The sequence below is a fragment of the Eimeria tenella genome, genomic scaffold, assembly GCF_000499545.2.
Source record: "Eimeria tenella Houghton genomic scaffold, Eth_scaff45, whole genome shotgun sequence".
Lineage (NCBI taxonomy): Eukaryota > Apicomplexa > Conoidasida > Eucoccidiorida > Eimeriidae > Eimeria > Eimeria tenella.
This window is the reverse complement of record NW_013543375.1, coordinates 28,974-42,602: the sequence shown is the minus strand read 5'-3', so window position 1 is coordinate 42,602 and position 13,629 is coordinate 28,974. Positions and strand designations below refer to the sequence as shown.

The 13,629-nt window shown below is 45.5% G+C and overlaps 3 protein-coding genes across 3 annotated transcripts in view; 1 reads left to right on the top strand and 2 right to left on the bottom strand.

Moving 5' to 3' along the window:
* ETH_00009835 (uncharacterized protein) overlaps positions 1–1,656 on the bottom strand; it is a gene marked incomplete at both ends in the record, with an annotated part of 1,960 nt that extends 304 nt beyond the window's left edge. The window contains one exon of the mRNA XM_013377044.1: positions 17–1,656. Coding sequence (XP_013232498.1) covers positions 17–1,656 — 1,640 coding nt within the window. The remainder of the gene's footprint in view (positions 1–16) is intronic.
* Positions 1,657–7,694: 6,038 nt separating this feature from the next.
* ETH_00009830 (40S ribosomal protein S8, putative) lies at positions 7,695–9,991 on the top strand (the record flags this gene model as incomplete). The annotated part of the gene is made up of 4 exons (XM_013377043.1): positions 7,695–7,905; positions 8,321–8,444; positions 8,732–8,954; positions 9,938–9,991. The coding sequence occupies 4 exons, from the start codon at positions 7,695–7,697 to the stop codon at positions 9,989–9,991; spliced, it is 612 nt and encodes a 203-aa protein (XP_013232497.1).
* A 1,304-nt stretch (positions 9,992–11,295) lies between these two features.
* On the bottom strand, positions 11,296–13,474 carry ETH_00009825 (uncharacterized protein; the record flags this gene model as incomplete). The annotated part of the gene is made up of 5 exons (XM_013377042.1): positions 11,296–11,418; positions 12,302–12,331; positions 12,592–12,717; positions 13,097–13,141; positions 13,394–13,474. 5 exons carry the CDS (start codon positions 13,472–13,474, stop codon positions 11,296–11,298), a joined length of 405 nt encoding a protein of 134 aa, XP_013232496.1.
* Positions 13,475–13,629: the final 155 nt, after the last annotated feature.

Genomic DNA, 13,629 nt, shown 5'->3' with positions numbered 1-13,629 from the left:
CAGCAGCTGCTCGTACATGCTGCTGTCGAGCTTCTTTGCTCCAGCTCGTGGGAGGCTCTGGTCGCTTTGCAGGCCTTTTTCGAGCTTCTTCTTCGCGTTTTCGAGAACCTCCAGCACGGCCTTGCTCTTTGACACACAGGCTTCGTGAATGCGCTCGGAATCGGCGACAACGGACACGCGGATGTGGCGCTCTATGCCTCCGAAGTGCTTCGGAAGACTCGACGCGTGTTCCTGCACATTCTGCATGAGTTCTGTCGCCGTCATGCCAATTTCGTCGAACTGGCCCGCAGCGGCGAACATGGTTTCCATCGAGTTGCAGTTCTCAATTTCCGTCAGCAGCATGCGCATAGTGGACAGCAAGGTTTCCGCATCCCCCAGCATCACTTCCAGCGGCGCGATCCCCTCGTGCAGCCCCTCCTGGCTCTTCAAGTGGGACGTTTTGTCGGCCTTTGCGAGTCTCAAGAAGATCTGCAGCTGCACAGTGTCGTCCTGCAGCAGCAACAGCGAAGCCTCGCGCTTGCGGAGCTCCCGCGACTTCACCCCCGCGAAGATCGTTTCGCGCAGCCGATTAGCAATGTATTTGATGCCGTGCTGCGCACTGAGGTTGTGTTTCAAGTAGCGAATGTAATTTGCAGCGTCTGTGATCAATTCGGCGTCGCCTTCGCAGTCGAACTGTCCACAGATCAGCAGCGAGCGACTGACATCGTTGAAGTCGTCGCAGAGTTCCTGAGACATTTCCGTCACCGAGTTGAACGTGTGCAGCATCCGCTGCACAGAGTCGCTCAGGTCGTACTGACCATTTATTAAAAATGGAGGATCTGTTTCGGATTCGGGGTCCCAGAGCGGCACAATGTGGCTGGCTCGGGCGTTTTCGTCTTCCAGAGTTCTTCCCTCCCGCAGCGCCGCAGAGTGCAGCCGCCGCAGCTCCTTCAGCGCATTATCCAGGTGATGATCCACAGCTGCAGCTTCTTCAAAGTCCATTTCAAGTTCTTCGGCCTTTTTGAATTCCTCTTCGGCGCTGACCAGCAGCCGCGACGCCTCCGGTGTGGCCAGCGCCTCCACCAGCGCGCCTGCGGCTTCCAGCATTTCCTTCACGTTTCCCATTTTCGTCCCAACTCCCGCTTCCCCCACCGCTCCTCCTGCTGCTGCTGCTGCTGCGGGACCCTGCACGGGGCCAATTACTGCGGCCGCGGCGGCCTCTACTGCTGCTCGCGCTTGTTCCTCTTCTTTGCATGCTCCGGGGCGTCCAGCCGGGCCGAGTTGCTTCTCGCTCAAGTGCTGCTGCTGCTGCTGCTTCCCGGGGCGCTTCTCGCTCGCAGCGTCTCCTGCTGCTGCTGCTGCTGCTGTTGCCCGCGGGACGGGGGAAACGTGGTCTGCTGCTTCGAGCGGATCCGCTGCAGCAGCAGCAGCGTCCTGCGGCTTCGCCAACATGCGCCTGCCCACAACGAGGCCCACCACCAGCAGGTAAATAATGCCGAGGCCCAAACCTGTTCGCCGGCGCTGTCTGTGGGGGGCGGGGGCCTTCTGGAAGTCGAGGGGCACGGGGAAGTGGGCCCGATCTGCGAAGCTCCGGAGGCCCCCGGGGCCCCTCTCTTCGCCTACGACATCCTCGAGTGTTTGCAGGTCTTGTTCTTGAAGAAACAGAGCCGCCGGCATCGCAAAAGTGCAGAGATGTGGGCCAGAGCACTAGCGGTTGCGCCCTGTAGGAGGGCAGCTGCAGCGCGCTGCGCGGGATGGTCCAACGGCCGCCCTCGGTCTTCAAGAAGATAAAAAAAGCATTAAGAAGCTTCGAAAAGGCCGAGCTATTCACCTTCTAATTAGCAAGAGCCCTTAAATCCGTTGCCTACCGGCGGACACCGATCGACTAACATCGACGCGCGCCCAGGAAGCGTTCGCAGACCTCTAAAAATGCCCCCCAACCTACGAAAAATGGTCTTCTCATGTTAGAAATGAAACCTGAAAGAACTTTGGGTTTCTCCGGAAAAGTGAAATACTTGTTCTGCACCCCCGGTCCCCCAGCAGAGTGAGTCGGTCCTGATCCCCTCCCTCTCTAGCGAGCCCCCCTACTCCAGAAGACTGGCCTCCACAGTCCACAGTCCACTTCAATAAATACTTCAATGCTATTTATAAGACGATTTGCATCTTTAACGCCGCTTTTTTTGACCCAAGAGCCTCTACAGCGCTGCTCGCAGCGCTTTCCACGCAAAGACGTGCCACACTGCCAGTGCAGCCCAAACAAAGATAGCAGAATTGCATAACCCAAAATGCAAGACGCAAAATATGTTTACTGATATTTTAATACTAAATTTCCTCGGATTAGGCCTCGCTGCTGCCCGTTCCAGCCTCGCACGCAGCCGCGCAGGTGTAGACAGAATCCCAGCTTTCAAATCCCCACGTTCCCGGAAGCTCCCTGCCTGCTTGTCTGGACAATGCTTCCCTTCCTCGAGAAGCAGTCTTCTCTTTTCTAATTCATTTTCTTAAAAATTCAGCCAGAGGGCATTTGCACGGTCCCCAGCGCGGCTAAACGCAGCGCGACTGAAAACTTGAACGGCGCCACTGGGAAAGCTGGCTACAGCTGCAGCTGCAACAAAGGCCTTTTTGCAAAAATTCAGCTGAAAAATGTGTCTTAGATTTAATATTACAGCGATCTAAGTGGAGTAAGAAGCTCCACGGAGTGCACGGATGCCAGTGGTGTCCAGGCTCGCACACCAGTAACCTCCCTGTAACCTGGTGCATGAATTGAACAGCCACACTTAAGTCTTCACGAAAAACGTCCGCAGTAGCCGACATAAGTCCTTTTTCCGGAGAATGTCTGCAGCTTTCTGCAGTGCACTGGAGGAACAGGCACACGAGGTAGTGCAGCAGGAAGCAGGGCAATGTCCTGTGCTCGAATTCCTCAAAGACATCCTCTGAGTGCTACTGAATCGTAAGATAGACTTCTTCTAAGTCCTTCAGAGAATCCTTTCAAGGATCTATTGATGTTTGCCTCTCTCCAGAGCATCGATGGAGGGCTGCTTCGATCAGCTCCGAATTTCTCGTGCAAGTAGACACTTCCTCACGGCTTTCTCAGCCATTGAATGACACCCTATACCTTAATAGATGCAGCCTTAGACAACATTCTCAAGAGCCCGCCAGCGTCTCTGGCTCTACAGGCCAGACACCAGCACTGTTGGTGACCCTGCGACGACTTTGCCTTAAAAGCTATTTGGCTAATCAATGCAGAGAGGGAACAGCGCGGGGCGTTAGCCAGTGCTGCTGCTCCAGACGCCCACTGGCTTGCGTCTGCAACCTAAGTTTTCAGGCACCACTTTAATCTTAAGGGCTCTTGAGCCATGAACACCTCTTCTCATCAGATTTTTCTCCAACTCCAGGCCAGTAGTAAGCAGAACCACCTGAGCCCATTTGGACAAGTTCTTGTGTGCCGTTGCTGTCATCCCTTCGCTGCCGTGTTGATGAAGCAGCACAATAAAGATATTATCTCACACTGGCGCTAAATGTTGAATTACGTACCACTCCGCATACACAAAAGCTGCAACCAGGGTCACGACATTCACGAGTTGCTGTGTGAGAGTGGCCTGTTCAATGTCTTCTTGATACACTTTTTTAAAGCCCTAAACAAACAAGACCATTTCTAGTGGCCAGGAGTGAGTGTCCTGAGTTTCGCACTTTGGGGCTGCTCGTTTACGCTGTTGCGCGTCTCTTTTTGCTCCAGCTCTTGCACCTGCCAGCCCTTTCCCTCTACACAGTTTCTTCAGTTTTTTCTGAAATATTTTACTGCTTTCCTTTCTCTCTTGGACTCTGCGGAGTCACTATCTTTACCTTGGGATGTGGGTTGTAACAATGACCTTTCATGAGTTCAGGACTATTAAGTGACAGCTCGTTAATGTCATTTGGCCTGCCTCTTTCAGTAAGTTCTTCTACGCACATGATTATAACGTCTTTTGTGTATACAAATTTTACACCGCGAATGGATAGGAAGTCCCACGAGAGAAGCTAGTAGAGAAAATCTCCAAACGGCAACAACAAGCGTCCCAGCCCAAAGCTGCAATGCCTTTGTTTGCTGCAAAGAGAAGAGGTATGTCAAAATGTGCAGTACATTCGAGAATTTCGCAAAGACGAGAGCATTAAACTGCTGCTTGCAATATTGGGGGGAATCCTTTAGTATGAGAAGTTGAACGGACCTGAGTGGATGTCTGAAACAGCGGAGCGACAGCAGTTTAACAGATCCCTTTGAAGCATCTCACGAATCGTGTAAGGTCTTCAGGAGGTTTTCATTTATTTGAGAAGCATTCTAGGATTGTTTAGGTCCCTGCAGATTCTAAAAGACTTCTGAAATGCAGAGCTTCTCGGGAAACACGCTGATGCGCCACCTGCAGCATTTGTATGAAATGATAATTTGTCACTGGCGAAAAGGTAGTGCGAACAAAAATCCTGAAGTAACAGTAGCCGTTTTCAGTGTTCAAGCATCCAATGCAAAGCAAAACCGAACCTTTTGCTGGCCCAAAACTGAGGCATGCGTGCACAAGACACTCGGCATTTACCCGTAGGATTTCTTTTCTTTTATGGTAATTAGTTGTATTTAATATGCCAATTTTCATGCTCCGAAATATGCGACCCTAAAGGTCATTTCTGGGCTACATTGTAGTGCAGCTAACTACAGCCACAGTCTCATTGCTGTGGGGTATTCTAGTGGTAAGCCGTCTACATATCTTTCAATACCAGCCAGTAGCGAAGTTAGATACCTGCTTTGTCTTTATAACATATTTATTTATGTGCTTGGGATAAATGCGCCTTTCACAATCATTTGTCGCCAAACTAAATATAATTACTTGAACTTTTCGAACGAAGTGCGAAAAATATCGGTGGTGCCTGCTAACATTCTTGACAGCCTACTACGTTGAAAGGCCTTTTGATTATCTATGTTCCAACTTAAGCTGGAAAAGCGCTGTATGCTCCAAAGGATTAATGACAAAGTAGAACCAGCAGGCGAATTGATACATCTTGCAATTTCCCCGTGCAAGCTGCCCAGTGCTACCAAGGCAATTTGTTCCTTTGCTGCATTTGTACAGCGCTTGTGTCCTACAAAGACAGGACAAATGCATTTCTTCCTTTTTTTTTTCTGCGCAATTTTTCGAAAAACTGCAAAGATTCACAGTATCTTTGTAAGAGTCCAAATGCACTGGCAGTGCTGTCTCCATCTACTAGTAAAATAGACAGGTCAACACATATTTCTTTCCTATTGGGACGTCCAGTAGCGCTACAACTATGAATCATTTCCTCTTCAGTGAACCTACCTAATACGGTTCCACTTTCGCTGTAAAGCTTCACCCAGTAGCATTACTGTTTTGCCCAAAATTAGTACTGGTAGCAGTTATATTGAAGACATCGCGCAGCTGTGAGCTGCAGTCAGGCACTTCAGAACAAACTTCAGAGCACATCAGCATTAAATGCATAAATTAGATCCACCGTAGGCCTTACACGTCTGTGAGCAGCTGCTAAAACACATGCACATTCTCATACACCCTCATATATCCATTAGTGTAAAGATGTACTTTGTCGCAAAAAGAAAGAAGCTATTACTACACAATAATTCACCAGGCAAAACGCTGCGAAACCTTTATGTAAAACGTACTGGATTTAAGCAGTCGGACTTTTGACTAGCGGGAAATGTCCAAAGGCACTTCGCGTTTGTCATCATTCAAGTGTTCCAAAGATGGAAAAATTGAAGGAGTTGAGTGGCAGCATATGCAAACCTTCCTTTGCATGATCTTTCTCTGAAGATTGCACAAACAGAGATTATCAAGGCGAAGTTTGCCCTTACGAAGAGCAGAGGTTACTGTTTCAATTCTGTTAATGCATTTCTCCTGTTGAAGTCCACTTTATAACGAGCAGAAAGCTCCAATTCCCAAAGCTCTCCTCATTTTGTATAGCAGTGTCACAAGATTACTTAAATAATATATAATTTGAAGCGGCGAGGAAATGAACAAGAGAAAATTGCGAAATCATCCAGAAACCGCGAATATCATTCCATGGGACTTCCAGGCTCGCCACCTTGTGAACATCAGCAGAGGAAATGCTGGTCTTCTAAACTTTAGCCTTTTTGGCTTTTACTTTTTCAGAAAACGAAGAAAGCCAGACACTAAAGTGCTCGCATATGTTTCCCGAGCTTCTGCAGAGCTCCAGGCACTTCTACATAAGCAGCTAAATGCGCTGCTAAAGTCTTCTTTATTCATTTCTTTCATCTTTTGCCAGCCAAACAAAGACTCTTCACTCACCTTTTATCAGGATAGCCTGTGCTACTTGAAGTACCACTTTGTATTACTTCAATTCTCCTAACACTTGGGATTACGTCCGAACCAAGAGAGCTGAAGACTCTGATCACTGCGCTTCAGGCTGTACTTCACTACCACAGTTTTATCTACACTGTAGGGGCAAATAATAGAAAGATAAAATAAAATAAATAAAATGAGATAAAATTATGTCAAATGCAATGCAATGATAGAAAAAAGCAGATAAAGGACAGAATGTGCTGGCGGAATCAACTCTGGGCAGTAGGAAGCTGCTGAAACGGGCCAAATACTTGAAGGGACTTAAAATCATTTCAGAAAGGAGGCAAGTAAGTTAAAGGAATTCGATGTCCGGATCATTTCAATATGAAAAAATTTGTAGTGCCTCAAGAATTCATGCAGCGCCCTTTGCAAACACTCAAGCTTGTACAACTTCTTCTGAGTTGACACTGCATCAGAGTTAGCTTATAAATGACTCCTTGGGCCGCTGCCACTTATTTAAGACAGGAGCAAAGAAATGAACAAATACAGCTTGTTTCTTAGAGCTTTTCATGGCTGCCGTCGCTTTGAAACCCTTAGGCAAGCACAGTGAATAATAAGCAATTAGATATGTGAATTGGCATTTGCTCAGAGTCAGAATGCAAAAATCTTTTTACCAGAAGCAGGCTCCCTCGTCTACAGCCTTTCCCCAAAACGCGTTTCCTTCAGATGCGCTTTCTGGAGCTAGAGCTAGAGTCTTTTACAAAGGCTTTCGAGTGGAACATCTGTTGGTTTCAATTGGCTTAATGGCGAGTCAGAGCGAGGCTGTTAGGGCCTTGGGCCCTCTTAGAGTTAAATAAACATTAAATACATGTAATAATTCTCCCTAGAGGGGCTACTATATAATGCTCAAAGAGATCTGGCGGTGAAAGTTTCTGGTAAACTACAGAGCCTTTACAGGTAATCCTCCATTGTTAGTGAGTAAATGCAAAAATCTAGGCTTTACATAATTGTGTAATGTTGAAGACGGGAATATTTCAGAAGGTTTTGGATTTGTGACGCAAGTTCGGAGCGTTGGCTGTAGCGGAGCTGTACATACACCCCGTGCATGCGCAGTGAGCGCGCGTACACCCGGAGGGCTGCAGCAGGTGGGCGGCCTTTGGGGGCTCATAAAGGCCCAGAAGCGAATAGAAAAGAGAAAAAATAATAAAATTTGCAAAATAAAATTGAACTAATGGAAGAAGGCGGGGCGAGGCCCCCGGGAAGAGGCTGCATGCAGTGGGCGCAGGGCTGTGGGGGCGGCGCTCCCCCACAGGGGCGGGCTGGGGACTTGTGCGTGGGCTGTGTTTGGGATTTGGGATCTTTGCGCGGGAATTCGGGTGAGTTTTTGGTTTTGTTTCTTCTGCGGGTGCTCAAAAGAAGAAAAAGATGGGGATTTCGCGCGACAGAAGGCACAAGCACCGCAAGACCGGCGGGCGCTTCCCCGTGCACCAGAAGAAGAGAAAACATGAACTCGGCAGGCCCGCAGCCGTCACCAAACTTGGCTCCAAAAGAGTCCGCCCAGTGCGTTGCAGGGGCGGCAACATCAAGCACAGGGCCATCCGTCTAGACACTGGAAACTACTGCTGGGCCAGCCAGAGTGCGTTCCGCTCTTCACTTCTTTCCCTTCCCGGCCCCTCCGGCCGTCCCGCCTTTCTCTCCCGCTCCTTTTCCCTTTTGCTCTTCGCGGGCTCTCCGCCGCTGCCTTCCGCCCCCGGGCCCCCGGGTGTATGTACACCGCGGCGGACGCCCCCCGGAAGCCCCGGGGCGCCGCTCACTTGTTTTTCTGCATTTCCGGCGCAGTCAACGGGCCGGTTTTGGCGCGTTTCTGTGGCTGAATGGGCTGTGCCTGAAGTGCCGCGAGTCGCGCTAATTGGTGGTTTGTTTCTCTTTCGTTTCTCTCAAAACTTGAATTTGAAACGAGTTCGTGGTGGTTTGTTTCCCCTTCGTTTCTCTAAAGCTTGAAACTAAGACGAGTTCGTCGCTGGGCTTTGCTGTGCTTTGCGCTGCGCCAGAGGTCGCCAGGAAAACCCGCATTTTGAACGTGGTGTACAACGCCTCCAACAATGAGCTGGTGCGGACGAACACCCTCGTGAAAAACTCCATTGTGCACATCGACGCCACCCCTTTCAAGGCCTGGTGGGTTTTAAAATGCAAATAATTAACGTTCAAGTTCATTGGGATTCATTTGAGTCCAGTTTGACTTGGTTTCCGCCGAGTTCCCGGAGCTGCAGTGACACCGCAGCGCCCGGAGTTCAGGTGTATAGGCAGCTCCGCGCGCCTGCGCGTTTCCGCCGCAGCGCCACTTTTCACCTTTTTCCTTTCTGGAGTTCGCCTTTTCGAATTTACAGTTTAGTTCGGCTTTTATTTACGTTTTTGCTTCGATTTGTCCCGAAAAGTCGCCGCTTTCCCGGCTTTTTCCGCAGGTTCCGGTCCTACTACGGACTGGACGTGGGCAAGAAGGCGCAGGGGGAAGCCGAGGAGAAAGCCCCTTCCAAGCACACCCTCTTCGCCCAGGAACAAAGAAGAAATAAAGGCATTCCGAAAATAGATCCGCTGCTGGAGGAGCAGTTCAACACTGGCCGCCTCCTCGCCTGCATCAGCAGCAGACCTGGACAGGTTGGACGCGCAGATGGCTACATTCTTGAGGCAAGTTTCTCCGAACTTCATTTTATTTTTGTGTTTTCGAGTTCTTTTGAAGCGTTTCTCGATTTCTTTTTCATTTGCCAGGTTTTTCTGGAACTTTCCGTGCCTTCTTCTCTACTTCTCATGTTTGTTTCGAGTCCATTTGCTTTTTCTTTATTTCTTCTTCCTGTATTTGGCGCAAGAGGCCTTCAAAACGAATACTCTATTTCTTATTTGCTTTTGTTTTGGATTGAGGGGCTTCTTAGATCTCTTGCACGTTTTTCCGTGCAGCTGTCAATTGCATGCGGATGTTGAGGTGTATGTACACTTGAATTCGCTTTCTAGAATGGATTTCCGAAGTGAAGTTTCGAGATGCCGCGAGCTGTATGTACAGCCGGGAAACCTGAAAGGGGCGCGAGCGATTGCAACTTCATTTAAATCAATTGAAGTTGTTTTTAATTTGTTTTTCGTTTCTCCAGTTTCCCCCGGCCAAAAGATTCTACAGGGGACTGCGGGGATTTGAATTTCTTTTTATTTTATTTTCCCCTTCACACCCCTGTGACATTTTATTTCAAAATGAATTTTTGAAATAAAATGTCACAGTTCAGTGGGTTTTCGCGGTGTTTCTGAGGTGTACGTACAGCGCAGTTGCTGTGCAGATGTGCCATTTTACTGAATTTGCATTTTATTAAATTAAATTTGTATTTTATGGTTTAATTGTGACTTAATTGAATTTTCATTTCATTATTTAATTGAATGTGCACTTTATTAATTAATTGAATTTGCATTTCATCATTTAATTGAATTTGCACTTTATCAATTAATTTGCACTTTATCGTGTGATTGAATTTGCACTTTATCTTTTAATTGAATTTGCTTTCATGATTAAATTGGATTTTTTAAAATCATTAAATTGGAATTCTTGTTATCGTTAGATTGAATTTCTTTTTATCATTAAATTGGAACTCTTTTTATCATTAATTTGAATTTTGGGTTTTTGCTTTTAGGGCGAAGAGCTGCTGTTCTACAAACGCCGGATGGACAAGAAGAAGCACAAGTAAAGTAAATGAGGGACTTGGAGTCGAAATTGCATTTTTGCATTTTTGGCTCTTTCTGTTTTTCTGAAGACAGAACCCTCAACAGTTGCATTTCTTTATTGCCTTTCGTTGTCTCCCAATACAGCAGCAGCAGCAGCAGAAGCAGCAGCAGCAGCAGAAGCAGCAGCAGCAGGTTTACCTCGGTGTAGTTCAGCTTCGAAGTGGAGGCCTTTGGGTAGATTTGAAAAATGTAGGTCGATAGCTTTGAGGCAGCAGTTCAGGTGTACGTACACCGCAAACGCAACGTAGCAGTAGATGAGGGAAAGCCGCCAAAAGAATATTTGGGGGAAGAAATGGAGAATTATTGGCAAAGTATTTACTTCTATGTTTTTATTGAGTTATTGGAAAGACTAAATGCCTTTTGAAGGAGAAAAGGGGAATTGCCAGTTGTGCGTAGATGCGAGCTGTCTGTACACCCCAACAGAATGGCTGCAGAGGAGGTTCCAAGACAACGTAGAGAAACTTGAATTGCCGTGGGAGTCTTCTATCATTTATTTTATTTTATTTTATTATTTATTTTGTTTTCTCCTAAAGTAATATGCAGTGTCCGTTTTGTTTTTCCGAAATGCACGGCGTAGGCTATGCATGGGAACTTGAAATGGCTTTTGAACGCCGTGCATGCAAATATACATATAATATATATATATACATGTTATATAAAGATGTATATATATATATATAGTATGTATTTAAACACTTATTAGTGAACTGTTTGCAAAAGGTGATTAATAGTGGGAAGTTTCTCACGGGCTGGGCTGCATGCAGCTTCGGGTGTACGTACAGAGGGCGTAAAGTAAAATGGTCGTTTTGGAAAACGGCGAATAGACAAAAAGGAATAAAAGATAAAAGGAGGTCAAATTGTCTTTTTTAAATATAGAACAAGGAGAAATAAAGATAAAAGAAGTCTCAGATGCGCTTTTTAGAGATAAAGAGAGAATAACAGAAAAAGATAGAAGTCTTATATAACCTTCTCGGCTTCAAAATGAAAAAAAAGACAATTCTTTTTGAGGCCAAAGAGAGGGTTCTTTCTTCTTTTTGAGATTAAAAAGGAGAGCGCTAAAATAGACAATTCCTTTTGAGGCCAAAAAGAAGATTCTTTTCTTTTTGAGATTGAAAAGGAGAGCGCTAAAATACCCAATTTCAAGCGACAAAGAAGATTCTTTTGTTCTTTTTGCAATTCAGAAGAAGACGAGAAAGTTAAACTCTTCAAAAAGAAGAGAGGGGATTTCTTTTTTTTCTAAAAATGCAAAGAATGGCCAAAATACCCTTTATTTTATCACGCGGCCGTCCGGCAGCAACAGAGGCTCTCTGTAGTTCTTCGGCTGCGCAAAATGATTGTCAAAAATCTTCTCCATTTTTTCTTTGCTCAGCAGCGGTAGCACAGTGCCGATCTGTGGGGCCCCGCAGCAAAACAATCATTTTTCGAAATTAAAAGGCATTTTGGACCACTTTAAAGACATTTATACCTCTTTAATTGCATATTAATGCATTTTAGACCTTTTACTTGACATTTAAAATTCTAAAATTGAACATAAGTGTGCAAAATGATTGCCAAAAATCTGTCCCACTTTTTCTTTGCTCAGCAGCGGCAACACAGTGCCAATCTGTGGGGCCCCACAGCAACATAAATGCCATTTAGACCATTTTTAACGAAAATAAAGACATTTTAGACCATTTTAAAGACATGTAAACCTTTTTAATAGAACACTAATGCATTTTGGACCTTTTAATCGACATTTAAACCTTTTAAATTGAAAAGAAGTGCAATTTAGACCTTTTTGGTCGAAAATAATAGATGCAGTTTGAATGTTTTTAATTGAAAATAAGTGCAATCAAAGGCTCCTAAATCAAGCAATAATCGTAGGGATTTCAATTCAACTTGAATTGAAGGTTTTTCTTGCAATTTGAATTAAAGCTCTTTTACAAATTTGAATTAACTAGAGACCATTCAGAAAGCTGCAAATAGAATTTCTATTCGGAGTACATGTTCATTTATTTATTCAAATGAACAAAATGTTTTGGTAAAATAAATAAAAATAAATTAACTCAAAAAGAAATAAAACAAAAGAGAGAGAGGAGAATTACAGGCTAAGACAAAAGTTGAAAATCCGCGTAGTGGCAAATTCAAATTTGCACAAGTGGCTGCTGAAATGATGCAAATTTCTCAAAATACTTTAAAAATGTTCATTAATTTGATTAAAAATTGAAATTCAATTTAATTCAAATTAATTTAAATGAATTAAAATCTAATTTGAGGGCGTAGAAGTGGCTTACTTTAATGCCGGCCTTCGCTATATACCCGGCCTGCAAACAAGGCGGGAAAAACAGAAAAATGCATCAAATTTTCCCAAATCGATTTAATTAATTAATTTAATTAAATAACTGCTTCGTTTTAACAAATTAAATGGCCATTGTGCTGAGGCAGGTGCATTTAACTTGTGTTCTGGGAGCCGCCGCTGCTGCCAAGTGCAGCGAAAGCTGCGGCGAAAGAAGTGGAAATAAGCGAAAAAGAAATAAAATAATTTATTTTTAAACTTTATAATTTATTTCATTTGTTTACGCACTGGAGCCGTTACAACGAAACGGTGCGGCTTCATTTGTTCCATTTTCTTTTTTCTTATTTTGAACAGTTCAGGTGTAGTGACACCCGACTCCGGCTCGTCCTCGCCGCCATAAGGGGGGCTGTTTTCCTAATTAGAAAACAAAAAAGAAGAAAATAAATAGTTTTTAATCGCAAAATAATGAATTATTTCCTTTTAAATAAAATCGAAATCAATTTATTCATTTTAATACCCCACTTCGCCAATTTCAGAAATCCCCCAAGTGCAGCAGCAGGCGGCTGTTTTGACTTGAAGGAAAACTCAAAAACAATTTAGTTTTAAAAGTCAAAAACATTTATTAATTAGCTGCCGCATGTGTCTAATTTAGTTGTTAAAATTACTTCATTTTCAAGAGGTGTCACAGGACCCCTCCTATCCCCTAAACCCTAAACCCTAAACCCTAAACCCTAAACCCTAAACCCTAAACCCTAAACCCTAAACCCTCGCGTGCACCAGATTCTTCGCTTACTCTCATTCTCAACACGATCCCTTTCTCGTCACAAAATATTGTGTCCTGTGCAGCGCGAAGCACACCCACAGGAACTGCAGCCACTGCAGCAGCAGCAGCAGCTGCAGCTGCGGCAGGAGCTGCTGCAGCAAAAAGAGCAACTGGACTGACCTGCGGTAGCTCCCGCAGCAGCAGCAGCTAAACCATCAGCAGCAGCTACAGCAGCAGCAGCAGCATTTCGTCCCGAATCCACCGAAAACCCTTGCAAATTCGCCCCCCAAACAGCAGCAGCAGCAGCAGCAGCAGCAGCAGGCGTACGCAGAGCCACTCCTCAGGGACCATGTCCTGGGGCCTGCCGCTCTGCAGACACTGTTGGTTGAAGTCTTTTGCAATTTGCATTATTGCATTTGGCCAACAAGGAGTTTTGAAGTGAAGATGTTTCTGAAAAAGAGTTGCTGCTTCTCCGTGGCTCTTTTTGCTGCTGAACTTGTCCCCCCAAGCCGACAGCTGCTCCACAGTCAGCTCCTCTGCAGCCAAACCCCTCTCCTGCTGCT